At 36.9% G+C, this 21,475-nt stretch overlaps 1 protein-coding gene across 2 annotated transcripts in view; it reads left to right on the top strand.

Annotated features, from left to right (window-relative positions):
• The window catches only part of DHX40 (DEAH-box helicase 40), a 52,594-nt gene that overhangs the window by 10,146 nt on the left and 20,973 nt on the right, over positions 1-21,475 (top strand). For both annotated transcript variants that reach the window (XM_060081988.1, XM_060081987.1), the window contains exons 8-12: positions 4,855-4,954; positions 6,931-7,017; positions 7,164-7,346; positions 12,193-12,273; positions 13,693-13,850. In XM_060081988.1, coding sequence (XP_059937971.1) covers positions 4,855-4,954; positions 6,931-7,017; positions 7,164-7,346; positions 12,193-12,273; positions 13,693-13,850 — 609 coding nt within the window. The remainder of the gene's footprint in view (positions 1-4,854; positions 4,955-6,930; positions 7,018-7,163; positions 7,347-12,192; positions 12,274-13,692; positions 13,851-21,475) is intronic.

Below are 21,475 nucleotides of genomic sequence, written 5' to 3'. Positions count from 1 at the left end.
TTAAAAACAATAAAATCAGCAAAGAAAAATAAACTTACTCAGATGCCACCAACATGATTAAGTGATAATCACTATTAATATTTTGAGGCATATTGATTTGACCTTTTTATACATTTAGATATATTTTATTGTTTAGTGTTTTTTTTAACAAAAATGAATTTATTTTACATATGCTCCTTCATTTTTCTTTTTTGCCCTTTGTAGAAATTTTAAAAGTATAGAAAAGTACAAAAAAAATCCATTTTCCACTATGCAGAACTAATAGTTGGTGTCTCTCTTTTAAGAAAAATTACTCAATTAAGGGAAAATAATACAGTTTCATTATAAAGAATTCAAGCAGTGTACAGTTTTACAAAGGTAAAAGTAAAGAAATCACCTCAAACTCCATCCAGAAATAACCATCTTTAACATTAGAAAAAACATTATTCAGATCTGTGTGTGTGTGTGTGTGTGTGTGTGTGTGTGTATGTGTGTACATATAGAAGGATAAGTAAGTAGATAGGTTGACAGAAATACTTTTTTTAAGAGTGAGATTATAGTATTAGCTGCTTTTTAAAATATTTAATTTTACTTGAATTTACTTGAAGGAATTGTTAACTTCCAGAATATCTTTCTTTACCACATGAGATAATATTTTATAAGAGTGCTTTAAAGTTTAAAAGGATGAAAAATATTAAGCTGAAGTTAATATCTTCTTTTTAGACTATATTTGATTGGAGATCTTATCTGTTGCCTGATTTGAAAGATGAGCACTTAAGTACTGATATTCTATATCCTCCCCTTCTGATTTTTGTTAGTTATTTTTACATTGTTCAGTTGTATTCAGTATTTACTGTCAATCCTTTTACCATGGTTTTTCCATTCCTAAGTTACTTTCAGTTAATTTTAGATTGGCTAGATTTTAACTTTTTTTTTTTTAATAGAAGAGCTCTTGGGTGTTATTTTTTTTTTGTAGTTCTTTTGTTTAAGAATGTCTGGCTTTTGCCTTTATAGTTGAGCTACATCTTGGCTGGGTTTTATGTTCTTGGGTCACACTTTCTTTTCCTTAGAACTTGGTAGACGTTGTCCAGTTGTCTTCTGGCATTGAATGTTGCTGCGGAGAAGTCTGAGGCCAACCTGATTTTTTTTCCCCTCCTTGTAAGTGATTTGCTTTTTCTGTCTGATTGCCTGAAAATTTCTATTTTTATCCTTAAAGTTCAATAGTTTTTAATTAGAATATTTTTTGGTGTTGAGTGTTTTATAGTAAAATTTTCCTGGAATTTTATGTGCTCTTTTTAAAAATCAACTTTATTGAGGTATAATTTACATACAATAAACTGTGCCCGCTTTAAGTATATAGTTCAGTGAGTTTTGACAATGTACATACCTGGGTAACTACCACCACAAACAAGATAAATTATTCTTAGTTGCTCTTTTGATCTGCAAATTCAATTCTTTATTTCAAGGAAATTCTCTTGGGTTATATCTTTGTACATAACTCTTGTCTATTTATTGGTTTCCTACTTCAGGGATACCAATTATTCTTATGTTGGATTGCATGTCTTCCATATTTTTTAGCTTCCTTCTAGTTACTTTATCTTTTCAGCTGCATTTACTGATTATCTCAAGCCTTTTCTCTATGTCAGAAGTTTGATTTTCATCTGTATTAGTGAGAATTCTCAAGATATTTTTGACTTACCCAAAAATGACTTTGGGGGGTGGTGGTAGAGCTTGAGCTGAGCAGTGTTGTACCTCTTTTATTCTGTTCCAGAATCATCTTTTTTCCCCCTTTGATTGACAATTTCTGTTTATAGCTTTATGTTCCTTTTGTACACATATTCTCTCTCTCTCTCTCTCTCTCTCTCGCTCTCTCGCTCTCTCGCACACACACACTTTCTCTCTCTCTCAAACACGTTTCTGCTTTGGGATCAATTTGGAACAAGAAATTCTATGAGGACGTTTCAGTTGGCCTTAACATATAATATGTCACATACATGTATTATCTTAGTAACATTACTCCATTAAGAGCATTAAGTGGTCTCTCCTCAGTATCCTTATTTCCTGGTAGATTTTGGAACATCTTTCTACCTCTTTGCCAATCCCCCCCCCACCGTTAATTTATACTCTAGTACCTTATTAGGTGAATTATTAGGAGAATTGCTACATCTTAATGAAAATATTCAGTTTCCCTTTTTCTTTGTGGAAAGTGAGAATGTGCTTTAGGATATATGTATTTAACTTTTTCCCAAACCTTTATAAACAAACATAAAATTGGCATGTGTTTATATTTGTGGAATATGGTGAAAGTATGTGGGTAAAATGTAAATGTGAAACAAATGTGAGTCTTGCCAAAACAGCAGTTTCAGGACTTTTTTTTTTTTGTGGTACGCGGGCCTCTCACTGTTGTGGCCTCTCCCGTTGTGGAGCACAGGCTCTGGGCGCACAGGCTCAGTGGCCATGGCTCACGGGCGCAGCCGCTCCGCGGCATGTGGGATCTTCCTGGACCGGGGCACAAACCCGTGTCCCCTGCATCAGCAGGCGGACTCTCAACCACTGCACCAACAGGGAAGCCCCAGGACTTTTTAATTGACTGTAGTGAACAAAATGATAAACTGAAAATTTGCTTGAACTGAAGACTAAAATTAGGTACTTTTAGACATGGGTTAATTGAAAAACAGAGTTACTCATAAATATGCTCAGACTGGACATTTCTAATTTATGTAAAATTTTAGGGTAATGTGGAATTTCAAAGGTAGAAGGATCTCAATTTATTATTTATATCATGCATTTTTAAATTGATCAATTCATTGAACTTTACTGAGCACTTTCTATGGTCCAGCCATTGTAAGTACTGGGCATATGTACCTACAATGACAATGTACATACCTGTGTAACTACCACCACAAACAATAAAAGAAAGTCCTTATTCTTACAGAGCTACATTGTAGTAGAATAGACAATAAATAATAAATAAATGTGTAAACATATAACTTGAACTGCAAAATAGTATATGAATCCTTGAACCATCTGAGCTACCTAAATCTAAGAAACACCTAAAAAATAATTTTTATCACTTATGTGTAAGCTGCCTTTCTAGCATTTTTTTACTTGTGAAATAATTTCAGAATGGTTTTTAGAAAAATAGCAGCAATACTTGACTTGGTTTTAAACTTGCCTGTCTATATGTAAATCCTGGGCAAGCTGCTTGACCTCTATGGGCTTTAGTGTTCTCATCTATAAAATGAGATAGTTGGCCTAGTAACATAATTTTAAAACTGTGATTGTCTGTGCCACTCCTTTTCCCCTTCATAATAGTTCAACTTTGGTCTGTTTTATATATTGCGAATACATGGATCTTTTAAAGATTTTCTTTGGAAACAGGTTTTGTACTTTATTTAAAAACAGGTTTGGTTAAGATTTTCTTGGCTGCTGAAAAGAAAACAACTTGAGGTTGTTCAGGTAGAAAGAGTGAATTTTCTGAACAAATTTCCAAATATCTTGCTGAAATTGCAGCCAGGCATTAAAAATTTTTCTCTTTTTAAAGGACGTATATGTACTTACTGTTCTAACATATAACATAAAATAGTAAATACATATAAAGAGTTTAAAAGGATGTTATGAGAAATATAAATAGACATGCAAATGATTTCTTTTCATACCCCAATCGATTGACTTATATACTCCCTGGAATTATTACCCCTCATTTTTGGATGTCATTGAAATAGACGATCTACCCAAATCCCTTGCTTGACCTCTCTAGCTTAAGTGATCTTTCCCACCATGGCCACCCCTTCAAAAATTTAATGTTGTAGACTTTGTCATTATCTTCATTTCTGATCTCAGTTTTAAACCTCTTTCTGATGATTACTTCCTGTCTCTGCCAGCTCACTCTTCTGTTCCTAATTCAACAGTTTTCAGATTGCATTGAGATCTGTCTTATCACTTACCTCCTTTTGCCTATGCTGTAATCATTTCCTTGCAAACATTAACTCTCTTGTCCTGTTCTCTGCTTAACCTGGCAGGAGGACAAGTCTGGTCAAACCCACCTTTCTGCTTATTTTACACTCAGGCCTGAGAATTGCCAGCAACCCAGAAATACTCTCTTGTGAACTCTCATGGATGATTCATTTTTTATTCTCTTTAGACTAGCTTTCCTCCATGTACACTAGTCCCTTCCCTATGGTTCACAAGTTAATTCTTTCTCTTTGCAAGAAACTGGCTTAATCAAATTGAGCATCTCTTGGACCTTATTCCAAATTCACAGGAGAATGAGACTGGCCCGGTTGAAGGGAGATGTTTATCCTTGGTGCCCCAAACTATGGCCAGAGGAGCAAGGTACCATATGTAAGCATCGCTGCTGAGGCCCACCCTTCAGAATGTGTGGATAGTGGAAGTAAGGGTGGTGTTACTTGTTTAGAGATGGAGTGATGAATTGGCCAGACACCTCAAAAAGTAAAAAACCGCCTTAGCTAATCAGTCTTTAAAGCACAGAGAGGTTCTTAATCTGTTGTCCGTGGGTAGACTTCAGAGTCTTGAACACCCTGTTATTGTTTGAAAATTTTTTTGTGTATGTATGTATGTGGCTTTTAATGGAGACAAGGCCCACAGTTTTTAAATAGTCTCTAAGGGAGCTATGACCTATATAAAGGACTCTGCTGTAGGGTTTATTTTAGCAATAATCATCTGTGATTCCATGGATCTAGAGATCTTAATAGTGAAAGATGAGGAAAAATAGTTTTTGCTATTATATTTTGAATTCAAGATAATTAAAGAGGTGAAGAAAACAACTTTTAATGAAAAGGAATGAGTTTTTCAAAACTTGAGTTTGACAAATGCATGTTGTAAATTAGTATTTTGTCTTTACATATATTTTAGATCAACAGAGAAGAATATTTTTGCCACCTCCACCTGGAATTAGAAAATGCGTCATATCCACCAATATTTCTGCAACATCTTTGACAATAGATGGAATCAGGTATAACTTTAAAATTCCTTTTAAAGCTGAGGAAGCCACTTAGCTAGTCATAAAGCATTAAGTTTGTGTCTCTGTGCCCTCCACTAATTCCCTTCTCACTTTTTTAACTTGTAATCACCTATCATTTTTTGTAATTATTGATTGCTCTGAATAGGAAATGGAGTAGGAGGTGCACATAGTATTTCTGTTCACACCTTTTTTTTCGGCGGTACGCGGGCCTCTTACTGTTGTGGCCTCTCCCGTTGCGGAGCACAGGCTCCAGACGCGCAGGCTCAGTGGCCATGGCTCACGGGCCCAGCCACTCTGTGGCATGTGGGATCTTCCCAGACCGGGGCACGAACCCGTGTCCCCTGCATCAGCAGGCAGACTCTCAACCACTGTGCCACCAGGGAAGCCTGTTCACACTTTTTAAATCCTGGTACTTGGTAACATGTAGCTTTCTCTTCCCAAATTTAAGATTATGTGTGATGTTTCATGGGTTTCTGGGAAGCCAAACTTGTTTTTTCTATATTACATTACCAGCAGGTACCTAAGATGATCTGATATTCCCTTCTTACCTGTCAGCTCCACTTCACATAGTAAGCTTTGTATATCCAAGTGTTTATCTGGAGGTACTGTTGCTTGCTTTTCACCCTTTTGTGAAGTGGACTTTATTTTTCAATGTAATCAGTGATGCCATCAAATTTTGGAGTAAATTTTGTAGAGAAACACTTATCAGTCTACGTCTAGACTGATAACTAATGTGAAGTTCTTTCAGACTGTTGAACCACATTCCTTCTGGATATTTATCTTTTACCCAATATATTTTATGTCCTTAACTAAGTCTGTCTCTGCCACAGGAAGGCTGGACCTGACCCAGAGATCCTATATGTTTCTTTTGGGTAAAATGATCATCCAGATCTAAGAGGAAGTTTAATTTCCTCTGCTTTTCTCTTTACTTTAAAAATAATGGTTTCAATAAGGGCTTAGGCAAGCAGCTCTCTTGAGTAAATTAAGCTCTGCCATTTTCTGTTTCCAGCAAAGGCAGAAGTCATTAAATAGCGTGTTTCAGAACGTTCCCTAAGTGAATGATAGACTTAATACTGTTCCTAACTTAGTTTTTTACCTGACTTATTCTCCGTTAAGTTGGCTTAAAGTGGTGTAGTTAAAGGCTAACTGGAATTAGATTCTGAACCTGTTAGAATGGTTTAGAGCTGATTTTCAAGTTTGTTTTTTTAATGGGAGAACATAAAATTAACATTGAAAAGTGAATAATTAAGTACTATTTATTACATACATAATGTTGTGCAACCACCACCTTTATCTAGTTCTAAAACATTTCATCACCCCCAAATAGACACTTGTACACTTTATGGGGTTGCTCCCCATTTGCGCCTCCACCCCAGCCCCTGGCAACCACCCCTTTCTGTTTCTATGGATATCTCATGTAAATGGAATCATACAATATGTTACCTTTTGTGCCTTGTTTCTTCCACTCAGCATGTTTTTGAGGTTCATCCATGTTGTAGCATGTATCAGTACTTCATTCCTTTCTATGGCTGAATAATATTCTGTTGTATGTGTATACCATAATTTGTTCATCCTTTCGTCCCTTAATGATTAATGGACATTTAGGCTGTTTCTACCTTTTGGCTCTTATAGTCCTCTTACAGTGCTACTATGAACATATGTCTACAAGTATTTGTTGAGTACTTGTTTTCAGTTCTTTTGAGTGTATGCCTAGGAATGGAACTTCTGGGTCATACGGTAATTCTATATTTAATGTTTTGAGGACCCTCCAAACCATTTTCCACATTGGCTGAACCATTTTACATTTCCAGTAGCAGTTTCCAATTTCTTGACTTTCAAGTTTTACACTTAACTTAAAAGTTGTTGCATAGTTGTTAGTTTGGTAGAAAAGGAGTACCCAAAGTGGTTAAAAATTAACGAGTCTTTCCTTATTTTCTAGAAACTTACCTTTTTTTCATTATACTTAGATATGTGGTCGACGGTGGCTTTGTGAAGCAGTTAAATCACAATCCCAGATTAGGATTGGACATCCTAGAAGTGGTTCCAATTTCAAAGTAAGTCTCTGTGTTAAGCCTTTTTGTTCAAAGAACAGTTGATTAGATAATTTCTGATTGGTTTGGGGAAGGAAGTGAATTACTTAGAAAAATCACAGAACATTTTGGGGACTTTGTGGTTTTTTTTGTTTTTTTTTCTTCTAAAGGAGTGAGGCCTTACAGCGAAGTGGCCGAGCTGGCAGGACTTCCTCAGGAAAATGCTTTCGCATCTATAGTAAAGATTTTTGGAACCAGTGTATGCCTGACCATGTGATCCCTGAGATTAAGAGAACTAGTTTGACATCTGTAGTTCTGACCTTAAAGTGCCTTGCCATACACGATGTAATAAGGTATGTAGACAACTTGAAAAAAAGAAAAATCTGTTAGGGAGTCAGGTTATTCCTCAGAAATTTTTTTGAAGTATTTGACTCGTATGTCCCTATATTTCAAGGTTCCGCCAAACCCAAATAAAGGGCTTCTTTGCATTGCTTTACTGGGATTTGATCCCTTACTCGTATTTTAACCTTGGCTTAATCGAGTTTTCATGCTGATGTTTATTTATAATTTAATGACCACTGTTTATCTGTAATGAAAGGTGTACAATGACCCTAATGCCACTCAGAAAGTGTTGTTGAGTTGGTTTTTTTTTTTTTTTTTTTTTTTGGTAGCATCTTTTGTATGGCCAGCATGGTACCAAGTACGATGAGAGACAGAATAATACTCTTTAGTAGGTTTTTGCTTTCACTAAGCTTAAATTATAATGGGGAAACGAAATTCGACATGAAGCAAAAAATAGAACAACTGTTAAATTAGTTAAATGTTAAAGAATATAATTAGTATAGGACAGAATATTGTAGGGCTTGAAATTTCATATTATGAAATTTATGGTAGAAGAAATAATGAAAGAAAGTATTATCTTGGTTTTAATTTTGGTCTTAATTGGAAATGTTAAAAAGTGTGAGGAACCTTGGGAGAAGGTGACCATGCATTCTTTAAATGCATAATAAAAAAGGAAGTAATTACTAGGTGCATCCAAATATGTATTGTATACTCTTAGAAAGCCATCTAAGATTTTTTTTATCGTTATTATCATAAGACTAGAAGTTTTCTTCTTCTTTTTTTAATATTTATTTATTTTGGCTGCGCCGGGTCTTTGTTGCGGCATGTTTAGTTGCGGCACGCGGGATATTTTTTTAGTTGCAGCATGTGGGATTCTTAGTTGCGGCATGTGGACTCTTAGTTGCAGCATGCATGCAGGAACTAGTTCCCCAACCAGGAATTGAACCTGGGCCCCCTGCATTGGGAGTGTGGCATCTTACCTACTGGACCACCAGGGAAGTCCCGAGACTAGAGATTTTCTAGATGAGAATATAAATCCTAGAAAGAGGAAAGCAAATATGTAAAATTCTAACTGATATCATAAATGATACTAATGAGAAAGAAAAGCCATTTAAAGAAATCTAAATGGCCAAACAGATGAACCCATATTTAAAAATAATATTTATAAAGGCTAACAGAGCAGCATATAATCAAGAATAAATATATATTAGGAAAATAGGAACAATAATTACTCAATATCATCTGCATTGAGTTATTTTTTCATCTTAAGTTTTAAGACTTAGAATGTAATGAAAGTTCTTAAAATGCTAGAGACCAGAAAAAAAAAAAGACTTCTCTCCCCTGCCCCCGCTTTTTTTCTCCCAGTTTTATTGAGATATAATTGATATACAGCACTGTATAAGTTTAAGGAGTACAGCATAATGACTTATATACATCATGAAATGATTACCCCAGTAAGTGTAGTGAACATCATCTCATACAGATAAAATATTAAAGAAATAGAAAAAAGTTTTTTTCCTCATGATGAGAATTCTTAGGATTTACTCTCATAACAGCTTTTGTATATAACATACAGCAGTGATAATTATATTTATCATGTTGTGTCTCCCTGCTCTTTTTAAGATGTGTGCAGCATATGGGCAGGTACAACCAGAATTTGGGATAGGTGGTATAGTATTCGTAGGTGACAGAGAGAAAATGGAACTTTTCAGTTATTATTTTGCCTCCCCTTTCTCCTCCGTTAGGAATGATTTTAAAACTGAAAAGATAAGAACAAGTCTAGAAAAGAAGGAATTAATGACCAATATCGATTAGGAAATAATGAGAGAAAACCTAATGACCATAAATGAGTTTGTATTGTGGCTTTAGACATTATTTCCGTGGTACCAGAAGAACTTGCAGATATAATGTCAGAGTTATCGTGGGTCGTCTCTGAGAAATTATGCAGAACAGGTTACCAGAAAATTGTGAGAAACTCAAAAATCAATTTTCCATTTAAGAAAAGGGCAGGTTATAGAAACAACTGCCCAGTAAGCTAGACGTTGATTCTTAGCAAATTCTAGCATAGTTTATCGGAAAATGGTTTAAGAGAATATAATATATATATATATATATTTTTGTTTTTTTTTTTGTTTGTTTGTTTTTGCGGTATGCGGGCCTCTCACCGTTGTGGCCTCCCCCGCTGCGGAGCACAGGCTCCGGACGCGCAGGCTCCGGACGCGCAGGCTCAGCGGCCATGGCTCACGGGCCCAGCCGCTCCGCGGCACATGGGATCCTCCCAGACCGGGGCACGAACCCGTATCCCCTGCATCGGCAGGCGGACTCTCAACCACCCGCGCCACCAGGGAGGCCCTATAATATATATTTTTTAATATTTATTTATTTATTTGGCTGTGTTGGGTCTTCATTGCAGCATGTGGGATCTTTCCTTGCAGTGTGCGGGCTTCTCTCTAGTCCTGGAGCGGGCTCTAGAGCGTGTGAGCTCTGTAGTTCGCAGCACGTGGGCTCTAGTTGAGGTGCGTGAGCTCAGTAGTTGTGGTGCACAGGCTTAGTTGCCCCGCGGCATGTGGGATCTTAGTTCCCCAAGCAGGGATCAAAGCTGTGTCCCTTGCATTGGAAGGCGGATTCTCCACCACTGGACCACCAAGGAAGTCCCTAAGAGAATACAATGTTGATTTGTAATCATCAGTGTGAATCAAAATGGTTCACAAAGAATATGTTATCATAAACCATTGTCTTTTCCGTTTGAAGGCAGGACCATCCACTTAATGGATGCACCACAAGGATTTATTGATTGATAACCTAATGTGTCTTGTTTTCAACACAATATTTAACAAGATTCCATTGATGTATTTGTGAATAAGATGTGATAGTACTGCTGAATCAGGGTATGTTTGCCAAATAGCCGAGTCCAGAAAGTACTGATTAATGGCTCACGAAGCCTTGATGAAGGTTTTACTGGTAGTATGCTGAACTTCACTCTTTCCTGATAAGCAGTTTTAATGAAAAGATTAAATAAAGATATTGAAGTCATGATCACCAGACTTTTGGAAAATATCTTCATTTCTAATGGGTAGGTGATTAAAACCAAGATTTAGAATGGTCTCAGTAGGCCAGAACTTTGGGCAAAAATCAACAAGGTAAAAGTCTGAAGGGGTACATCTTAAATCTTATGTTTTGGTTGCACATTAAAGAAATTCAGTGCAGAAAAGATCTGAAATTATCAGATCACCACAAACTTAATATGAGCTTGCAGTTATTATTCTGTTTAAAGAACAATTTAAAAAATTCCACTAGCATAAACTTGGGTTATATTAATAAACCACAGTGTCCAGGTGATTGGGAATTATAACATTCCTGTTCTGTGTTGGTCACTGTACATTTGGAGTTCAGTTTTGCATGTCATCGAGTTTTATTAGGAGTTTGACGAACTAGATTGTTTCTAAAAAATGCTATATATGTTTGGTGGGTCTCTTAGAAACCAAATAATACAAGGAGAGCTTGACAGAATTGGTAATTGGTATAATCAAGGGAGAGAAATAATTGTAGTTTTTACAAATCTAAAATGGCTCTTATCTAGAAGAGGAAGCTGACTAGTCTGGTATTGCTCTAGGATAGGGGTCGCAAAATATGGTCTAGGCTCACTGACTGTTTTTGTAAATAAAATTTTATTGGAACACAGCCATGCCCATTCATTAATGTATGGCTGCTTTTGCTTCAGCAGCAGAGTTGAGTAATTGTGACAGAGACCATATGGCCTGTAAAACCTAAAATATTTACTATCTGGCCTTCTTTAGAAAGTGCTTGCCAACTCTTGCTCTAGCAGATACCAGGACTTGTTGGTACAAGTTGTAGGAAAGCTGACGGTAGAACAGTCTACCAGATTTTTGTTTATTTGTTTTTAAATAGAGTGTCAATCCTTGAATGGACTTTCGTGTAAGGTATTAGACCTTTTGTCCTCTGTTGGACCTTTTTCAAGGTGAGAAATTGGAGTAGATAATTTAGCATTTCAAAACTAATGGTGGAAAAAAAAATCCAGTGCAGAATAATATTAAGTGATTATTGTTCCTGGGGTGGGGGGATGTATATTCACACTGGGTTAAATGCCACTCTGCTGTCCTTTGTGAATATTAATTTTTCCATATTTAAAGAAATATTTAGTTTCAAGTGTGAAATAGATCCATGTTCTAGAGGCATCTCAATAGTCATACTGTCCTTTGTGAATATTGTTAATTGTCTTATGTTTATAAATGATATTGTGGTATGTAAGAGAATGTCCTTATTTTCAGGGGGTGCACTCTGAAATATTTTGGGGGTAAATTGGCATTACATTTGCAACCTGTTTGAAGGTAGTTCAGGAGAAAATAAGTACATACACATCCATACATACAATAAAGCAAATTGGTTAAATTAATTTGAGATATTTATCATTTCATTAAAAAAACATTTTGAAGTACTATTAAATAATTTCTAATTTTTAGCCACTTTCAGTTAATTTTCCTTTACTGTTTTATAAAATTGTAATAAAAATTACAGACTACAGAACAGAGTAGAGTTGATGTTGGCTATGAAGAATGAGGAAAGGTTAAGATAAGTAGAGAGGAATGGTGAGAGTGTTCCGGCTAAGGGGGAATCAAAAAGAAAGGCTTGAATTAAATGGAAGAGTGTGATTCAGAAAAAAATTTCCTCCTTTGCTGAATGCTGATCACAGTCATAGAATGCTTTGAAAAAAAAGAGAGAGAAAAGAAAGACTTGAAAAACAGAAGTAAAACCTTTTAAATGAATTTTCAAATCTGTATAAGATCTTGCCATGTTCAAGGAATGGAATCTCATTTTACGTCTCATTTAAACACACAGGTTTCCCTATTTGGATCCACCTAATGAGAGACTTATCTTGGAGGCTCTTAAACAACTCTACCAGTGTGATGCTATTGACAGGTAAAACACAAACAAAAAACAAGAAAAACCCCAACCACAGTAGATGTTAATCTCTTTTTAAAATAGGGTTCTTTTTTGTGTGTGTGTGTGTGGTACGTGGGCCTCTCACTGTTGTGGCCTCTCCTGTTGCGGAGCACAGGATCCGGATGCGCAGGCTCAGTGGCCATGGCTCACGGGCCTAGCCGCTCCACGGCATGTGGGATCTTCCTGGACCGGGGCACGAACCCGTGTCCCCTGCATTGGCAGGTGGACTCTCAACCACTGCGCCACCAGGGAAGCCCTGGGTTCTTTTTTTAAAATTATTTATTTTTTATTTATTTATGTTTGGCTGCATTGGGTCTTTGTTGCTGCACACAGGCTTTCTCTAGTTGTGGCGAGGGGGGGCTATTGTGGTGCATGGACCCCTCATTGCGGTGGCTTCTGCTGTTGCAGAGCACGGGCTCTAGGCACGTGGGCTTCATTAGTTGTGGCACGTGGGCTCAGTAGTTGTAGCACGCGGGCTCAGTAGTTGTGGCTCGTGGGCTCTAGAGTGAAGGCTCAGTAGTTGTGGCACACAGGCTCAGCTGCTCCGCGGCACGTGGGATCCTCCCAGACCAGGGCTTGAACCCGTGTCCCCTGCACTGGCAGGTGGATTCCCAACCACTGCGCCACCAGGGAAGCGCTAAAATAGGGTTCTTAATACTTTCCTTTATCATTAGTAAGTGATTTGTTTGAATTGAATGGATTGTTTTCCCTGAAATTAAAATTTGTCCTCAGTCTTTCTTCACCACAATTCTGAAATTGTACCATAAAACTGTTTTTGTTTAGTATTGGTATTATTTAACAAGTAATTTCTTTCTTTCTTTTTTTTTTTTTTTTGTACCTTTTGACTGCTTTCATCCAATTCCCCCTCCCTTCTCACCCACTTCTGGTAACTGCAAATCTGATCTCTTTTTCTATAAGTTTGTATGTTTGTTTGCTTTTGAAGTATAATTGACCTACAACACTATGTTTTTCCCTAACAAGTAATTTCTGAGTACCACTTCAGTGCCAGGCATTATGCTGGGTACATCAAAATGATGAGACCCAGAGTCCTTGTTCTCATGATTGTGTGATGGGAAAAGATTTGGTAATTATCATTGTCTCATTTCTTTAAGGACATTTTCCATGCTTCTGTAGCATTGTGTGTCTTTTATTATACTACTTTATTCTGCCTCATTGTTTAGTTTTTTGGATATATAGGCCCTTGAGAGCAAGGAATTTATCATCTTTATATTTCTCTTATCAATGAACACAGTGTATCATATTTCTTATCTTGAATTGAATTTCTGGAGGTAATTTAAGGTAATCTAAATTGTATCTGACTTATTCTGAATGATAAACATTTCATTTGTACTCTCCCAAGGTAGAAAGACTTAAAAACTTTTTCTTTCCATTAAGGAGTGGCCATGTGACCAGATTGGGTTTGTCTATGGTAGAATTTCCTCTTCCTCCACATCTGACATGTGCAGTAATAAAGGCTGCTTCTCTGGACTGTGAAGACCTATTACTTCCAATAGCAGCAATGTTGTCTGTGGAAAATGTCTTCATTAGACCTGGTAAGAACTTTATTGATGAATCTTCTAATTAATAGATTTTATTTTTTAGAGCAGTTTTAGCTTTCTAGAAAAGTTGAGGGAAAGTACAAACACAGAGTTTTCCCTATTATTAACATCTTTCATTAGTGTGGTACCTTCATTACAATTAATGAGCCAATATTGATACATTATTATTAACTAAGGGATCACTGTTTGTATTGTAAATTCTGTGGGTTTTGACAAATCTGTAATGACACATACTCACCATCAGAATATTGTGCAGAATAGTTTCACTGCCCTAAACATTTCCCATGTTCCACTTAGTCATTCCTACATCCCTTCCCCCAAACCCCTAGCAACCACTGATCTTTTTACTGTCTTCATAGTTGTGCCTTTTCCAGAATGCCATATAATTGGAATCATACAATGTGTAGCCTTTTCAGATTGACTTCCTTAACTTAACAGTGTGCTTTTACGGTTCCTCCATGTCCTTTTTTTTTTTTTTTTTTTTTTTTGGAGTATGGTTGCTTTACAATGTTGTGTTAGCATCCACTGCACAACAAAATGAATCAGCCATACACATACAGATATCCCCTCCATTTTGGACTTCCCTCCCATTTAGGTTACCACAGTGCATTAGGTAGAGTTCCCTGTGCTATATAGTATGTTCCCATCAGTTGTCTATTTTATACATAGTATTGAAAATGTATGTGTCAATCCCAGTCTCACAATTCCTCCCACCCCACCCCTTTCCCCTTTGGTATCCATACATTTGTTCTCTACGTCTGTCTCTATTTCTGCTTTGCAAATAAGATCATCTATACCATTTTTCTAGATTCCACATACATGTGTTATTATATGATATTTGCTTTTCTCTCTCTGACTTACTTCACTCTGTATGACACTCTCTAGGTCCATTCACATCTCTACAAACGACCCAATTTCATTCCTTTTTATGGCTCAGTAATATTCCATTGTATTCGTGTACCGTCCTCCATGTCTTTCTGTGGCATGATAGCTCATTTCTTTTTATTGCTGAATAAAATTCCATTGTGTGCAATTTGTTTATCCATTCACATATTGAAGGACATCTTAGTTGCTTTCAAGTCTTGGCAGTTATGGATAAAGCTGCTCTGAACATTAGTGTGCAGGTTTTTGTGTGAACATCGATTGTCAACTCATTGCCAAACTGTATAATAAGAATATGTTTAGATTTGTGAGAAACTGCCGAACTGTCTTCCAAAGTGTCTGCACAATTTTGCATTCCCACCAGCAATGAGCCTGGATTCCTGTTGCTCCACATCCTCAACAGCTTTCGGTGTTGACAGTGTTTTGGGTTTTGGCTGTTCTCATAGGTGTGTAGTGGTATTTCATTGTTGTTTTAATTTGCAGATCCCTGGTAACATATGATGTTAACTGTCTTTTCATGTGCTCATTTGCCATTTGTGTATCTCCTTTGGTGAGATGTCTGTTCCAGCCTTTTTTAATCAGGTTATTTGTTTTCTTATTGTTGAGTTTTAAGAGTTCATTGTATGTTTTGGATAAGAGTTCTTTATCAGAAATGTCTTTTGCAAATACTTTTTCCCGGTCTGTGACTTGTTTTCTCATTCTCTTATTCTCTTGATGTTGTCTTTCACAGAGCAAAAGTTTTTAATTTTAATGAAGTCCAGCTTATCAATTATTTCTTTGATGGGTCATGCCTTTGTGTTATATCTGAAAAGTCATCACCATACCCAAGTTCATCTAGATTTTCTCCTATGTCATCTTGTAGGTGTTGATGTCCTTTTGTTCCAGCCCCATTTATTCAGAAGACTCCTTTCTCCATTGTAATTCCTTTGCTCCTTTGTCAGAGTTAATTTGGCTGAATTTGTGTGGGTCTCTTTCTGGGCCTTGTATTCTGTTCCATTGATCTGTTTTCCTATTCTTCTGTCAATACCACACTGTCTTGATTATTGAAGCTTTATAATAACTCTTGAACCTGGATAGAACCATTTATCCAGCTTTTCTCTTTCCCTTCAATATTGTTTTGACTATTCTGAGTCTTTTCCCTTTCTATATAAACTTTAAAAGCAGTTTGTTGATATCCACAAAATAACTTTCTGAGACTTTAATTGAGATTATATATTTTTTAATAAGATTTAAAAAATATTTATTTTATTTATTATTATTTATTTTTGGCTGCATTGGGCCTTCGTTGCTACGCACGGGCTTTCTCTAGTTGTGGCGAGCGGGGGCTACTCCTTGTTGCGGTGCGCGGGCTTCTCATTGCGGTGGCTTCTCTTGTTATGGAGCACGGGCTCTAGGCACGCGGGCTTCAGTAGTTTTGGCACGAGGGCTCAGTAGTTGTGGCTCACGGGCTCTAGAGCGCAGGCTCAAGAGTTGTGGCACACAGGCTTAGTTGTTCTGCGGCATGTGGGATCTTCCTGGTCCAGGGCTTGAACCTGTGTCCCCTGCATTGGCAGGCGGATTCTTAACCACTGCGCCACCAGGTAAGCCCCTAATTGAGATTATATTGAATCTATAGATCAAATGGGAAAGAAGTGACATGTTGACAGTTATTGTCTTCCTGTCCATGTACAAGGAATATCTGTTTATTTAGATCTCCAGTAATTCACTGAACATTTTTTTGATTACCATATAAGTAGCCCTAGGAAACATGAAACTGAAGATAAACAATTTTTTTCATTTTGTTATTCTTTAACTTAGTTTTTTGAAATAGGGAGTGTATAACGTTCCTGGCTGAAAGTTAATTTCCTTTCACTGGTAAAGGAAGATAGTATGGTGAACCTTTGCCCTGTTATAATACATTAGTAATATATTAACCTTTTTTTTTTCTACAATCAAAAAAAAAATGGTAGGTCAGCCCTTGTACACTTAGAGAATTGTTTTGAAGTTTCCATGCCTTTAGCCTTCTGCTTCTTTCCTTTCTTAGTGTGTCAGTACAGGGTACAACTTGGTTCATCACACGTGAGCTTTGCTTTCTTCTAGTGCGGGGGTTGGGGGGGTGGTCACAATTTTTTTTTTTCCATAGAGCTTCTGAGTAGATAGTATATCGTACCTGCAACCAAGACTAACAATAGTGTGCTATCTTACTGGCTAAATCCCTTTATGACTGTGGGTGTTGGGTCCAGATTGGTTTATTATTGTGATAGTTATAATGGAGGATACGTTTTTCTATAAAAATACTCTGTAGTTTAATTAGTGTGCTACCTATCCCAAATAGATTGCAGTGTAGTTTTTAAGTGTCAGAATTTTGATTCTAGTAGTACCCTAATTGCAGGGTTGTTTTTTTTTTTTCTAGTATAATACTATATGCAGTAAATAAGATTGGCTGGCTTTCATTAGGTAGTATCAAAGCTAAAAATACTCTTTTTAAAAACTATTACAGGGCCTCCCTGGTGGCGCAAGTGGTTGAGAGTCCGCCTGCCGATGCAGGGGATACGGGTTCGTGCCCCGGTCTGGGAGGATCCCATATGCCGCGGAGCGGCTGGGCCCGTGAGCCATGGCCGCTGAGCCTGCGCGTCCGGAGCCTGCGCGTCCGGAGCCTGTGCTCCGCAACGGGGGAGGCCACAACAGTGAGAGGCCCGCATACCGCAAAAAAAAAAAAACTATTACAGAGTATTGAAATGGGGGTCAAGAGATCAGGATTCTAACCTGACTTACTGCTACCTAATTATCTGACTGTTGGCCTAGTTTTTCTGGACTTCATTTGTAAAACCAGGGAGCTAGATTAAGGTGATCCAACTCTAACAGTCTTGTAATGCCAGAAAAAAGGAAATATTTTTCCTTGTTGGAATATTGAAATAGATAAAACCAGTCTGGTGTTACATTTTTTTGTGTGTGTGGAGGTGGGGTATAACATTTTATTGTAATACAATTTCAAACTTACAGAAATGTTGAAAGAGTAGTAAAATAATTTTTTAAAAAACTTTTATCTAGTTTCAGCAGTTTTTAACATTCTCCTGCATGTGCTTTATTATTCTCTCTGTGCATGAATACATATACATATTTATTTATTTTTATTTTTATTTTTTTGGCTGTGTTGCTGTGTGTGGGCTTTCTCTAGTTGTTGTGAGCGGGGGTTACTCTTTGTTGAGGTGCGCGGGCTTCTCATTGCTGTGGCTCCTCTTGTTGTGGAGCACGGGCTTTGGCGTGTGGGCTATAGTAGTTGCAGCACGCAGGCTCAGTAGTTGCGGCACATGCACCCTAGAGCGCACAGGCTTCAGTAGTTGTGGCCCGCGGGCTCTAGAGCGCAGGCTCAGTAGTTGTGGTGCATGGGCCTAGCTGCTCCGAGGCATGTGGGATCTTCCTGGACCAGGGATTGAACCCACGTCCCCCTCACTGGCAGGCAGACTCTTAACCACTGCACCACCAGGGAAGTCCCTACATATATGTATTTATAAATATGCATTTTATTTCTTTTTCTGAATCATTTGAGAGTAAATTGGAAACATTGTGCTCCCTTACCACAAAACATTTACATGTATGTTTATCAAGAACATGGGCAATCTCTTATTTAACCATAGTACATTTATCAAAATTAGGAAAGTTAACTGATACAATGCTGTTAATCTAGTCCAGAGTCCATGTTCACATTGTCCATTGTCCCTAGAGTATACAAAAGTAGTTTCAGAATTGCTAAGCTATACCGCTGTGAAAGGCAGTCCTGTATAAGTAGAGTTCAGTATTTGCTTATAGTTGTGGGTTTTTTTTTTTTGAGGCAAAATTTACATGTAGTAAAAAGTATAAATCCTAAGTGTATAATTCAGTGAATTTTGTGAAATACATTTACCAATGTACCCTACACTCCTGTCAAGATATAGAACAGTTTTATCACTCCAGAAAATTCTCTCAGTGCCCCTTCTCAGATTCCATCCTACCTCCTCCCAGCAAGCCACTTTTCTGACTTTTTTCAGGTTAGTTTTGCCCCTTCTGAAACTTCACATAAGTAGAATTACACAGTATGTGCTTTTTTGTGTTTGGCTTCTTTTGGTCAACATATTGTATGTGAGATTCATCCATGTTCTTGTATGTATCAGTGCTTTGTTCTTTTTATTGTTGAGTAGTATCCTGTTGTATACTACAATTAGTTTATCCATTATCCTATTGATGAACATTTGAATTGTTTCTTGTTTGGCGCCATTTATAAATACAGCTATTTTGAAAATTCTTGTGCAAGTCTTTTATAGATATATTTTTTAAATTTTCTGAGGCAAATACCTTGGAGAAAAATAGCTGCATTACCGAGTTTAACTCTGAGAAATTGCCAAATCTTTTCCCACAGTGGCTCTACCATTTAAAAATCACATCAGCGGTGTTTGAGAGTGCAGCTTGCACTACGTGTCCTCCTCAACATTTGGTGTTGCCAATCACTTTCATTTTATATATTCTGTTATATATTAGTCATACCTCTTTGTGGTTTTAATTTGCATTTTCATGATGACTAATAATTTTGAGCACTTTTTCGTGTGAGTATTGATCATTTATCTGTCTTTGTGAAGTATCTATTACAGTCTTTTGCCCATGTTTTAAATTAAAAAAAAACATATATATATTGAATCTGGTAGTTCTTTATTCTAGGTACAAGTTATTTGTTAGGTATGAGTTGTGCATATTTTCTTCCCAGCCTGTGGCTTTTCTGTTTGCTTTTTTCACAGTGTCTTTTGATGAGAGAGGTTTTGAATTTTTTTTTTTTTTTTTTTTTTTTTTTTTGTTACGCGGGCCTCTCACTGTTGTGGCCTCTCCCCTTGCGGAGCACAGGCTCCGGACGCGCAGGCTCAGCGGCCATGGCTCACGGGCCCAGCCGCTCCGCGGCATGTGGGATCTTCCCGGACCGGGGCACGAACCCGTGTCCCCTGCATTGGCAGGCGGACTCTCAACCACTGCGCCACCAGGGAAGCCCGAGGTTTTGAATTTTGAAGAAGTTTTAGTATATCAATTTTTTTGTGTGTGTAGTTATTGCTTTCTGCGTGGTAAGAAATGTTTTCCTGCCCCAAGATAGTAAAAATATGCTTCTTTCTTGTATCTCTACTGATACTTCGATCTAGAAGCTTTACAGTTTCTAGCCATTAAGTTTAGGACAGTAATCCATCTGAAATTAAGCTTTGTATATGGTGTGAGGTAGGGGTCTAGATTACTTTTTTTCCTGTGAATATCCACTTGTTCCAGCACATTTGTTGAAAAGATTTACTTTCCCCCATTGAATTGCTTTGGCACCTTTGTTAAAAATCTGTGGAAAGTAGGGGGACTTACCTGGTGGTCCAGTGGTTAAGACTCCATACTTCCACTGCAGGGGGCACGGGTTCTATCCCTGGTCGGGGAACTAAGATCCCACATGCTGCGCAGTGTGGCACGGCCAAAAAAAAGAAGTTAAAAAAAAAACCTTATTAAAAAAAAAATCTGTGGAAAGTATATGTGTAATAGTCTACTTCTGGACTTTATTTTATTCCATAGATCTATTTGTCTATCCTTATGTCAGTGCCAACTTTGTATTGATTACATAGCTTATGATAAATTTTGAAATCAGCCAGGAAAAGAAGCAGAATATTTATTTTTTCAGTATTGTTTTGATTATTCTATATTCTTTGTATTTCCATATAAATTTTAAAATCAGCATATTAGTTTCTTAAAAATAAGCCTGCTAAGAATTTTGATAGAGATTGTATTGAAACCTTTGCTGGCTTTTTGCCATTTCTTAACATATCTTTGCACTATTGTTGTCATATATATTATATTTACATAGATTATAAACCCCACAATACAGTATTGTAATTTTTCCTTTAAACCTTCATATGTCTTTGAAAGAAGTTAAGAGAAGAAAAGAAAAATTAAGTCTTTTCCATAGCTAGAAGTTAAAGTCCAGGTGTTAGTTTTTAAACTCTTATTTAGAACCCTCTATCTGTGGGTGGACTGTTGACTCAGTTTTTTAGCCTTTCAGGTTGTTCAGGTCTTAACTTTTGATTATGTGTTCTTTTTTTTTTTTTTTTTTAAATCCTTGAGGTGGTTTTTGGTATCTTGAAAGCCTTTATTTGGGATCTACACTTTAGCAATTCCAGGAAAAGGGAGACTTTCCTTTGCTAGCCTAATATTTGGACTTAGATATCTATGGACATAAGTCAGTCTAATTCTTTAGAATATTGAGGTAATAGCCAATAGGAATATGTCTTGTATTCTGTGCTTTGATTTGATGGGAAATTTTTGAGTAAGTCTTGCCTTTGTGAAGCATGTGATGTCAGTGATGTTAATGGATATGAAGCATGAATTACCCTGAAAGCCCTCAGGTAACACATAGATTTATCAGTGTTTCTAAATGCCATACAATGAAAACATAACTGTAAAGCAATGGCCTTGTCTATTGTCTTGTCAGATTTAAGATTAAGTTTATTTTCCTTAGATACTGACCTAGGCCCTTTTTTAAAAAAGTAGGTAATACATGTGTTGCTATTGTCAAATATATTACATTTCCATGTTATAGGCCCAACAATACAATTTTATAGATAATGTTTCATGCAATTTCTTTTAAATACATAAGGGAATAGAAGAAATAACCAATAATAATATAATCATACTCTTTTAAAAAATTTACCTACATTTTAACTTTTACCAGTGCTCTTTTTTAGTGTCATTCAGATTACCATCTTGTGTCA

The sequence above is a fragment of the Mesoplodon densirostris genome, chromosome 18 (assembly GCF_025265405.1).
Source record: "Mesoplodon densirostris isolate mMesDen1 chromosome 18, mMesDen1 primary haplotype, whole genome shotgun sequence".
In the NCBI taxonomy this organism is placed as follows: domain Eukaryota; kingdom Metazoa; phylum Chordata; class Mammalia; order Artiodactyla; family Ziphiidae; genus Mesoplodon; species Mesoplodon densirostris.
Note: the sequence above shows the minus strand (reverse complement) of the source record. Positions and strands in the feature narration are given on the sequence as shown.